At 42.5% G+C, this 12,582-nt stretch overlaps 1 protein-coding gene across 1 annotated transcript in view; it reads right to left on the bottom strand.

Moving 5' to 3' along the window:
* Positions 1–12,582, bottom strand: part of LOC115127325 (neurobeachin-like) — a 124,881-nt gene that overhangs the window by 61,660 nt on the left and 50,639 nt on the right. Inside the window, exons 16-17 of the mRNA XM_065023426.1 lie at positions 9,778–9,897; positions 4,680–4,807 (exon numbers count right to left, since the gene is read on the bottom strand). Coding sequence (XP_064879498.1) covers positions 4,680–4,807; positions 9,778–9,897 — 248 coding nt within the window. The remainder of the gene's footprint in view (positions 1–4,679; positions 4,808–9,777; positions 9,898–12,582) is intronic.

Below are 12,582 nucleotides of genomic sequence, written 5' to 3'. Positions count from 1 at the left end.
AATACAACTAGACTGTATCCACTATAATACCAGGGTGTATTAAATACAACTAGACTGTATCCACTGTAATACCAGGGTGTATTAAATACAACTAGACTGTATCCACTATAATACCAGGGTGTATTAAATACAACTAGACTGTATCCACTGTAATACCAGGGTGTATTAAATACAACTAGACTGTATCCACTGTAATACCAGGGTGTATTAAATACAACTAGACTGTATCCAGGGTGTATTAAATACAACTATCCTGTATCCACTATAATACCAGGGTGTATTAAATACAACTAGACTGTAATACCAGGGTGTATTAAATACAACTAGCCTGTATCCACTATAATACCAGGGTGTATTAAATACAACTAGCCTGTATCCACTATAATACCAGGGTGTATTAAATACAACTAGACTGTAATACCAGGGTGTATTAAATACAACTAGACTGTATCCACTATAATACCAGGGTGTATTAAATACAACTAGACTGTATCCACTGTAATACCAGGGTGTATTAAATACAACTAGACTGTATCCACTGTAATACCAGGGTGTATTAAATACAACTAGACTGTATCCACTGTAATACCAGGGTGTATTAAATACAACTAGACTATAATACCAGGGTGTATTAAATACAACTAGCCTGTATCCACTGTAATACCAGGGTGTATTAAATACAACTAGACTGTATCCACTGTAATACCAGGGTGTATTAAATACAACTAGACTGTATCCACTGTAATACCAGGGTGTATTAAATACAACTAGCCTGTATCCACTGTAATACCAGGGTGTATTAAATACAACTAGCCTGTATCCACTGTAATACCAGGGTGTATTAAATACAACTAGCCTGTATCCACTGTAATACCAGGGTGTATTAAATACAACTAGACTGTATCCACTGTAATACCAGGGTGTATTAAATACAACTAGACTGTATCCACTGTAATACCAGGGTGTATTAAATACAACTAGACTATAATACCAGGGTGTATTAAATACAACTAGACTGTATCCACTGTAATACCAGGGTGTATTAAATACAACTAGACTGTATCCACTGTAATACCAGGGTGTATTAAATACAACTAGACTGTAATACCAGGGTGTATTAAATACAACTAGCCTGTATCCACTGTAATACCAGGGTGTATTAAATACAACTAGACTGTATCCACTGTAATACCAGGGTGTATTAAATACAACTAGACTGTATCCACTGTAATACCAGGGTGTATTAAATACAACTAGACTATAATAAATTAAAACTAGACTGATCCACTGTAATACCAGGGTGTATTAAATACAACTAGACTGTATCCACTGTAATACCAGGGTGTATTAAATACAACTAGACTGTATCCACTGTAATACCAGGGTGTATTAAATACAACTAGCCTGTATCCAGGGTGTATTAAATACAACTAGGTACCAGGGTGTATTAAATACAACTAGCCTGTATCCACTGTAATACCAGGGTGTATTAAATACAACTAGCCTGTATCCACTGTAATACCAGGGTGTATTAAATACAACTAGCCTGTATCCACTGTAATACCAGGGTATTAAATACAACTAGTATTAAATACAATTAAATACAACTAGACTGTAATACCAGGGTGTATTAAATACAACTAGACTGTATCCACTGTAATACCAGGGTGTATTAAATACAACTAGACTGTAATACCAGGGTGTATTAAATACAACTAGACTGTAATACCAGGGTGTATTAAATACAACTAGACTGTAATACCAGGGTGTATTAAATACAACTAGACTATAATACCAGGGTGTATTAAATACAACTAGACTGTAATACCAGGGTTTATTAAATACAACTAGCCTATAATACCAGGGTGTATTAAATACAACTAGACTGTAATACCAGGGTGTATTAAATACAACTAGACTGTATCCACTGTAATACCAGGGTGTATTAAATACAACTAGACTGTAATACCAGGGTGTATTAAATACAACTAGACTGTATCCACTGTAATACCAGGGTGTATTAAATACAACTAGCCTGTATCCACTGTAATACCAGGGTGTATTAAATACAACTAGACTGTAATACCAGGGTGTATTAAATACAACTAGACTGTATCCACTGTAATACCAGGGTGTATTAAATACAACTAGACTATAATACCAGGGTGTATTAAATACAACTAGACTGTATCCACTGTAATACCAGGGTGTATTAAATACAACTAGACTGTATCCACTGTAATACCAGGGTGTATTAAATACAACTAGACTATAATACCAGGGTGTATTAAATACAACTAGACTGTATCCACTGTAATACCAGGGTGTATTAAATACAACTAGACTATAATACCAGGGTGTATTAAATACAACTAGACTGTAATACCAGGGTGTATTAAATACAACTAGACTGTAATACCAGGGTGTATTAAATACAACTAGACTGTAATACCAGGGTGTATTAAATACAACTGGACTGTATCCACTGTAATACCAGGGTGTATTAAATACAACTAGACTGTAATACCAGGGTGTATTAAATACAACTAGACTGTATCCACTGTAATACCAGGGTGTATTAAATACAACTAGACTGTATCCACTGTAATACCAGGGTGTATTAAATACAACTAGACTGTATCCACTGTAATACCAGGGTGTATTAAATACAACTAGCCTGTATCCACTGTAATACCAGGGTGTATTAAATACAACTAGCCTGTATCCACTGTAATACCAGGGTGTATTAAATACAACTAGCCTGTATCCACTGTAATACCAGGGTGTATTAAATACAACTAGACTGTAATACCAGGGTGTATTAAATACAACTAGACTGTATCCACTGTAATACCAGGGTGTATTAAATACAACTAGCCTGTATCCACTGTAATACCAGGGTGTATTAAATACAACTAGCCTGTATCCACTGTAATACCAGGGTGTATTAAATACAACTAGCCTGTATCCACTGTAATACCAGGGTGTATTAAATACAACTAACTAGACTATAATACCACTGGGTGTATTAAATACAACTAGACTGTATCCACTGTAATACCAGGGTGTATTAAATACAACTAGACTATAATACCAGGGTGTATTAAATACAACTAGACTGTAATACCAGGGTGTATTAAATACAACTAGACTGTAATACCAGGGTGTATTAAATACAACTAGACTGTAATACCAGGGTGTATTAAATACAACTAGACTGTATCCACTGTAATACCAGGGTGTATTAAATACAACTAGACTGTATCCACTGTAATACCAGGGTGTATTAAATACAACTAGACTGTATCCACTGTAATACCAGGGTGTATTAAATACAACTAGACTATAATACCAGGGTGTATTAAATACAACTAGACTGTAATACCAGGGTGTATTAAATACAACTAGACTGTAATACCAGGGTGTATTAAATACAACTAGACTGTAATACCAGGGTGTATTAAATACAACTAGACTGTATCCACTGTAATACCAGGGTGTATTAAATACAACTAGACTGTATCCACTGTAATACCAGGGTGTATTAAATACAACTAGACTATAATACCAGGGTGTATTAAATACAACTAGACTGTATCCACTGTAATCCACTGTAATACCAGGGTGTATTAAATACAACTAGCCTGTATCCACTGTAATACCAGGGTGTATTAAATACAACTAGCCTGTATCCACTGTAATACCAGGGTGTATTAAATACAACTAGCCTGTATCCACTGTAATACCAGGGTGTATTAAATACAACTAGACTGTAATACCAGGGTGTATTAAATACAACTAGACTGTATCCACTGTAATACCAGGGTGTATTAAATACAACTAGCCTGTATCCACTGTAATACCAGGGTGTATTAAATACAACTAGACTGTATCCACTGTAATACCAGGGTGTATTAAATACAACTAGCCTGTATCCACTGTAATACCAGGGTGTATTAAATACAACTAGACTATAATACCAGGGTGTATTAAATACAACTAGCCTGTATCCACTGTAATACCAGGGTGTATTAAATACAACTAGACTGTAATACCAGGGTGTATTAAATACAACTAGCCTGTATCCACTGTAATACCAGGGTGTATTAAATACAACTAGACTGTATCCACTGTAATACCAGGGTGTATTAAATACAACTAGCCTGTATCCACTGTAATACCAGGGTGTATTAAATACAACTAGACTATAATACCAGGGTGTATTAAATACAACTAGACTGTATCCACTGTAATACCAGGGTGTATTAAATACAACTAGACTGTATCCACTGTAATACCAGGGTGTATTAAATACAACTAGACTGTAATACCAGGGTGTATTAAATACAACTAGACTGTAATACCAGGGTGTATTAAATACAACTAGCCTGTATCCACTGTAATACCAGGGTTCACATCATTAATATTGTAGTAGGAAGCACTTTATACTGTCTGGTTTTTCCAGAGTATTGTCATGGATCATACCTGATGGGTAAGGTAGCCAGCCAAGAGAAACACACACACACACACACACACACACACACACACACACACACACACCCAGCCACAGCGCAGTGTGAGTGGTGACAGCAGCACGGTGAGGACTGGACAGTGAATGGGGGACTCACTCCACATAGAGACGTCGGGTTAGAAGATAAAGGCGTGTACAGCACCTGTACCTTCAATGAGCAGCTCCTGGCCGTGGCTACCCAACAGGGTCCTAGAGAGGAACGGAGCGAAGTCCACAAAGATCTCCCTCAGCAGGGGAGCCACCTTCTCCAGGGCACGCTCCAACTTAGTGGTGATACTGTAGAGGGGGAAAGGAGGGGGAGAGAGGAGAGGGGAGGAGAGGAGGGGAGAGAGGAGAGGGAGGAGAGGAAGGAGGGAGAGGAGAGAGGGAGGAGAGAGGGGGAGGAGAGGGAGAGAGGAGAGGAGAGTGGGAGGAGAGAGGAGGGAGGAGAGGGGAGGGAGAGGAGAGAGGAGGGAGGAGAGAGGAGGGAGGGAGAGGAGAGAGGGAGGAGAGAGGGGGAGGAGAAGGAGAGAGGAGAGTGGGGGGGAGAGAGGAGAGTGGGAGGAGAGAGGAGAGTGGGAGGAGAGAGGGGGGAGAGAGGGGGAGGGAGAGTAGAGAGGAGGGATGGAGAAGAGAGAAGAGAGGGGGAGGAGAGAGGAGAGGGGGAGGAGAGAGGAGGGGGAGGGAGAGGAGAGGGGGAGGAGAGAGGGAGGGAGGGAGAGGAGAGGGGGAGAGGGAGAGGGGGAGGGGAGATGAGAGAGGAGAGAGAGAAGGGGAGAGGAGAGAGGAGGGAGGGAGAGGAGAGAGATGAGGGAGGGAGAGGAGAGAGGGGAGAGAGGAGGAGGGAGAGAGAGAGGGAGAGGAGAGAGGGAGAGGAGAGAGGGAGAGAGAGAGGGGAGAGGGAGAGGAGAGGGGGGAGGAGAGAGGGAGGGGGGGAGAGGAGAGGGGGAGAGGAGAGAGAGGAGAGGGGGGAGAGGAGAGAGATGAGGGAGGGAGAGGAGAGAGATGAGGGAGAGAGAGATGAGGGAGGGAGAGGGGAGAGGGGAGAGAGGAGGGAGGGAGAGGGGAGAGGGGGAGAGGAGGGAGGGAGAGAGGGGAGGGAGGAGAGGAGAGAGATGAGGGAGGGAGGAGAGAGGAGGGAGGGAGTGAGGAGAGAGGGAGAGGGAGAGGAGAGAGGGGAGAGAGGAGGGAGGGAGGGAGATGAGAGGAGAGAGGAGAGGAGAGAGGAGGGAGGGAGAGGAGAGGAGGAGGGAGGGGAGAGAGGAGGGAGGGAGAGGAGAGAGGGAAGAGAGGAGGGAGGGAGAGGAGAGATGGAGAGGAAGGATATAGGTAGAGGAGACAGACAATCAGTTGGCCAGTAGAAGAGACTCAGTCTGGACGTTATGACAGGGCTATGACAGGCCTTATGACAGGGCTATGACAGGCCTTATGACAGGGTTATGACAGGCCTTATGACAGGGTTATGACAGGCCTTATGACAGGGTTATGACAGGCCTTATGACAGGGTTATGACAGGCCTTATGACAGGGCTATGACAGGCCTTATGACAGGGTTATGACAGGCCTTATGACAGGCCTTATGACAGGGTTATGACAGGCCTTATGACAGGGTTATGACAGGCCTTAAGACGGGGTTATGACAGGCCTTATGACAGGCCTTATGACAGGCCTTATGACAGGGTTAGTACAAATTAGGCTGTTTGATGCTCTCTTTGCCCAAAAAAGATGGCATGCAAACCTATAGCTTGTTTTAGTGTACTGGGGGTCGATGTGGGATTGAAAGGCTAGCACTTAGGCAAGCAGACATTTGTGTGTGTGTGTGTGTAAATGAGTTACTATAGAAAATACGCTAGGCAAGAGCAATAAGAAGCAGCAAATTAGCCTAGCATATAAAAGCCTATATACAGTAACCAGTCAAAGTTTGGACACAACTACTCATTCAGGGTTTTTCTTATTTTTTGACTATTTTCTACATTGTAGAATAATAGTGAAGACATAAAAACTATTAAATATCACACATGGAATCATGTGGTAACCAAAAAAGTGTTATGCAAATCTAAATATATCTATATTTTAGATTCTTCAAAGTAGCCACCATTTGCCTTGATGACAGCTTTGCACAATCTTGGCATTCTCTCAACCAGCTTCATGAGGTAGTCACCTGGAATGCATTGTGTGCCTTGTTAAAAATTAATTTGTGGAAGTTCTTTCCTTCTTAATGCGTTTCAGCCAATCAGTTGTGTTGTGACAAGGTAGGGCTGGTATACAGAAGATAGCCCTATTCGGTAAAATACCAAGTACATATTATGGCAAGAACAGCTCAAATAAGCAAAGAGAAATGACAGTCCATCATTACTTTAAGACATGAAGAATTTTGAAAGTTTCTTCAAGTGCAGTCGCAAAATACCATCAAGCGCTATGATGAAACTGGCTCTCATGAGGACCGCTACAGGAAAGGAAAACCCAGAGTTACCTCTGCTGCAGAGGATAAGTTCATTAGAGTTACCAGCCTCAGAAAATGCAGCCCAAATAAATGCTTCACAGAGTTCAAGTAACAGACACACATCAACACATCAACAGGAGACTGTGTGAATCAGGCCTTCTTGGTCGAATTGCTGCAAATAAACCACTTGTAAAGGACACCAATAATAAGAAGAGACTTGCTTGGGCCAAGAAATACGAGCAATGGACATTAGACCGGTGGAAATCTGTTCTTTAGTCTGATGCGTCCAAATTAGAGACCTTTGGTTCTAACCGCCGTGTCTGTGAGATGGAGAGTAGGTGAACAGATGATATCAAGCATGTGTGGTTCCCACCGTGAAGCATGGAGGAGGAGGTGTGATGTCTTTGTGAGATAGAGAGTAGGTGAACAGATGATATCAAGCATGTGTGGTTCCCACCGTGAAGCATGGAGGAGGAGGTGTGATGTCTTTGTGAGATAGAGAGTAGGTGAACAGATGATATCAAGCATGTGTGGTTCCCACCGTGAAGCATGGAGGAGGAGGTGTGATGTCTCTGTGAGATGGAGAGTAGGTGAACAGATGATATCAAGCATGTGTGGTTCCCACTGTGAAGCATGGAGGAGGATGTGTGATGTCTTTGTGAGATAGAGTAGGTGAACAGATGATATCAAGCATGTGTGGTTCCCACCGTGAAGCATGGAGGAGGAGGTGTGATGTCTCTGTGAGATGGAGATGGAGATGGAGAGTAGGTGAACAGATGATATCAAGCATGTGTGGTTCCCATCGTGAAGCATGGAGGAGGAGGTGTGATGTCTCTGTGAGATGGAGAGTAGGTGAACAGATGATATCAAGCATGTGTGGTTCCCACCGTGAAGCATGGAGGAGGAGGTGTGATGGTGCTTTGTGAGATGGAGAGTAGGTGAACAGATGATATCAGCATGTGTGGTTCCCACCGTGAAGCATGGAGGAGGAGGTGTGATGGTGTGGGGGTGCTTGGCTGGTGACACTGTCTGTGATGTATTTACAATTCAAGACTTAACCAGCATGGCTACCACAGCATTCTGCAGCGATACACCATCCCATCTGGTTTGCACTTAGTGGGACTATCATTTGTTTTTCAACAGGACAATGACCCAACACACCTCCAGGCTGTGTAAGGGCTATTTGACCAAGAAGGAGAGTGATGGAGTGCTGCATCAGATGACCTGGCCTCCACAATCACCCGACCTCAAACCAATTGAGATGGTTTGGGATGAGTTGGACCACAGAGTGAAGGAAAAGCAGCCAACAAATACTCAGCATATGTGGGAACTCCTTCCAGGCTGTTGGAAAAGCATTCCTCATGTAGCTGGTCTTCACTATTGTTCAAAATGTAGAAAATAGTACAAACAAAGAAAAACCCTTGAATGAGTTAGATGTTTCCAAACTTCTGTAGATAGAAATATAGAGATATAGAGAGATAGAGACAGGGAGGTGAAGTTTAAGCCTAGTACTTCAGGGTTCAGTGTTCGGGTTTAGGGTTCAGGGTTTACGGTTCAGTGTTAGTGTACAGGGTTCAGGGTTAGTGTTCAAGGCTTGTGTACAGGGTTCATGTACAGGTTTCATGTACAGAGTTCAGGGTTAGTGTTCAGGGTTTGTGTTCAGGGTTTGTGTTCAGGGTTTGTGTACAGAGTTCAGGGTAAGTGTTCAGGGTTTGTGTTCAGGGTTTGTGTACATAGTTCAGGGTAAGTGTTCAGGGTTTGTGTTCAGGGTTTGTGTACAGAGTTCAGGGTAAGTGTTCAGGGTTTGTGTTATGGGTTTGTGTACAGAGTTCAGGGTAAGTGTTCAGGGTTTGTGTTCAGGGTCTGTGTACAGAGTTCAGGGTAAGTGTTCAGGGTTTGTGTTCAGGGTTTGTGTACAGAGTTCAGGGTTAGTGTTCAGGGTTTGTGTTCAGGGTTTGTGTACAGAGTTCAGGGTAAGTGTTCAGGGTTTGTGTTCAGGGTTTGTGTTCAGGGTTTGTGTACAGAGTTCAGGGATCGTATACAGGGTTCAGGATTCATGTTCAGGGTTCATGTTCAGTGTTCAGGGTTCGTGTACAGGGTTCAGGGTTCATGTACAGGGTTCAGGGTTCATGTACAGGGTTCAGGGTTAGTGTTCAGGGTTTGTGTACAGGGTTCAGGGTTCGTGTTCAGGGTTTGTGTACAGTCGGCAGTCACTAAATGGTCATGCTAGATAGGACAAAATTCGAAAATGTAGTAAGGGTTAGAGGTTAGTAAGGGTCAGAGGTTAGTAAGGGTTAGAGGTTAGTAAGGGTTAGTACGGGTTAGGGTTAGAGGTTAGTAAGGGTCAGAGGTTAGTAAGGGTTAGAGGTTAGTAAGGGTTAGTACGGGTTAGGGTTAGAGGTTAGTAAGCGTCAGAGGTTAGTAAGGGTTGGGGTTAGAGGTTAGTAGGGGTTAGAGTTAGAGGTTAGTAAGGGTTAGAGGTTAGTAGGGGTTAGAGGTTAGTAAGGCTTAGGGTTAGAGGTTAGTAAGGGTTAGGGTTAGAGGTTAGTACGGGTTAGAGGTTGGTAAGGGTTAGTACGGGATAGGGTTAGAGGTTAGTAAGGGTTAGAGGTTAGTAAGGGTTAGAGGTTAGTAAGGGTTAGAGGTTAGTAAGGGTTAGTAAGGGTTAGAGGTTAGTAAGGGTTAGAGGTTAAAATCCCATCTAGGATCACAACATGCTATATATAGTCCTTTATATCATGGCTGATAGGCTGTTTCAGGGGTCATAGAGGTAGCGTCTGGGGGTTAGAGGTCGTAGGTAGTGGTCAGGGTTAGGGTGTCCTTGCCTAAGACACTGTCCTGCATCGCGGGGGGCTGTCTGGAAGCCTGCCAGAGAGCTAAAGGGCTTGAGCTCAGGGGGCGGCAAACCACTGCGCAGCACACACTGCTCCACCTCACAATAGACACTGCAATACACAAACCACACACAGAGATTAAAGCGACACACACTCACCAACATTATACGACCACTGACTTCTAAGGGACACAGAGGACTGAGTCCTGACTTGCCTTCTGTGAGGGTAACATGGACTATCAATATAGCTCATATATATATTTGTGTTGTTTGAAAGTTCCAGCTCCTTTTCGACACAATTAGGATTTGGCCCTAAGAAGTTGATGAAACACACAGACTCTGTCGATCACAATGCCTCCCGATTCCAATTTTAAGGAACACTGTTTTTTTATTGTTTTTGCAAATGACATTTACATTTAAGTCATTTAGCAGACGCTCTTATCCAGAGCGAGGTTGCAAACGGTAGATGAACTACTACTCTTAGATAAAAGGGTTCTTCGGGCTGTCCCGAAAGGTGCTATCTAACCTCTAACCCTTACTAACCCTAACCCTTACTAACCTCTAACCCTTACTAACCCTAACCCTTACTAACCTCTAACCCTTACTAACCTCTAACCCTGTCCCCATAGAATAACCCTTTTTGGTCCAAGGTAGAATGATTTCCACAGAGGGTTCTATCTGGAACCCAAAAGAGTTCTACCTGGAACCAAAAAGGGTTCTACCTGGAACCAAAAAGGGTTCTACCTGGAACCAAAAAGGGTTCTCCTATGAGGACAGCCGGAGAACCCTTTTGGAACCCTTTTTTCTAAGAGTGTCGATAAATAAATTGTAACTAAAGCTAAATTGTAACTAAAGCTAAATTGTAACTAAAGCTAAATTGTAACTAAAGCTAAATTGTAAAGAATGGATCATCTCCGACAGCAGGTCTGACAGAGCGGCTTGTGGAGTGGGGGGGGGGCAGACAAGCAGACAGCGTTAATCAATATCAACTACTACATTATCACAGCTGGATAAGATAGAACAGACAGTTATTAATTTCTAAATGTATCATATGCATATACTAATGTGGGGCAAAAAAGTATTTAGTCAACCACCAATTGTGCAAGTTCTCCCACTTAAAAAGATGAGAGAGTCCTGTAATTTTCATCATAGGTACACTTCAACTATTACAGTCAAAATGAGAAAAAAAATCCAGAAAATCACATTGTAGGATTTTTTATTAATTTATTTGCAAATTATGGTGGAAAATAAGTATTTGGTCACCTACAAACAAGCAAGATTTCTGGCTCTCACAGACCTGTAACTTCTTCTATAAGAGGCTCCTCTGTCCTCCACTCGTTACCTGTATTAATGGCACCTGTTTGAACTTGTTATCAGTATAAAAGACACCTGTCCACAACCTCAAACAGTCACACTCCAAACTCCACTATGGCCAAGACCAAAGAGCTGTCAAAGGACACCAGAAACACAATTGTAGACCTGCACCAGGCTGGGAAGACTGAATCTGCAATAGGTAAGCAGCTTGGTTTGAAGAATTCAACTTTGGGAGCAATTATTAGGAAATGGAAGACATACAATACCACTGATAATCTCCCTCGATCTGGGGCTCCACGCAAGATCTCACCCTGTGGGGTGAAAATGATCACAAGAACGGTGAGCAAAAATCCCAGAATCACACGGGGGGACCTAGTGAATGACCTGCAGAGAGCTGGGACCAAAGTAACAAAGCCTACATCAGTAACACACTATGCCGCCAGGGACTCAAATCCTGCAGTGCCAGACGTGTCCCCCTGCTTAAGCCAGTACATGTCCAGGCCCGTCTGAAGTTTGCTAGAGAGCATTTGGATGATCCAGAAGAAGATTGGGAGAATGTCATATGGTCAGATGAAACCAAAATATAACTTTTTGGTAAAAACTCAACTCGTCGTGTTTGGAGGACAAAGACTGCTGAGTTGCATCCAAAGAACACCATACCTACTGTGAAGCATGGGGGTGGAAACATCATGCTTTGGGACTGTTTTTCTGCAAAGAGACAAGGACGACTGATCCGTGTAAAGGAAAGAATGAATGGGGCCATGTATCGTGAGATTTTGAGTGAAAACGTGGCTGGGTCTTTCAGCATGACAATGATCCCAAACACACCGCCCGGGCAACGAAGGAGTGGTTTCGTAAGAAGCATTTCAAGGTCCTGGAGTGGCCTAGGCAGTTTCCAGATCTCAACCCCATAGAAAATCTTTGGATGGAGTTGAAAGTCCGTGTTGCCCAGCAACAGCCCCAAAACATCACTGCTCTAGAGGAGATCTGCAAGGAGGAATGGGCCAAAATACCAGCAACAGTGTGTGAAAACCTTGTGAAGACAGAAAACATTTGACCCCTCTGTCATTGCCAACAAAGGGTATATAGCAAAGTATTGAGATAAACTTTTGTTATTGACCAAATGCTTATTTTCCACCATAATTTGCAAATAAATTCATTAAAAATCCTACAATGTTATTTTCTGGATTTGAAGTGTACCCATGATGAAAATTACAGGCCTCTCATCTTTTTAAGTGGGAGAACTTGCACAATTGGTGGCTGACTAAATCCTTTTTCGCCCCACTGTATATATAGTAAAAATACTATAAACCAGACAGTGAATGGGTGTATTCGGCGGAGGTTGCCATAGTTACTGTAGCGAAAAGGTGATTCACTAAAGACAAAGAGATACTGAATACAGAGCGGAGTATTCAACACTCATTTTTTAATGTGCGTGTGTGTGTGTGTGTGTGTGTGTCTGCATGGTGAGAGAGGATGTGTG

Source organism: Oncorhynchus nerka, linkage group LG10 (genome assembly GCF_034236695.1).
Source record: "Oncorhynchus nerka isolate Pitt River linkage group LG10, Oner_Uvic_2.0, whole genome shotgun sequence".
Lineage (NCBI taxonomy): Eukaryota > Metazoa > Chordata > Actinopteri > Salmoniformes > Salmonidae > Oncorhynchus > Oncorhynchus nerka.
This window is presented reverse-complemented; position numbering and strand designations above follow the sequence as displayed.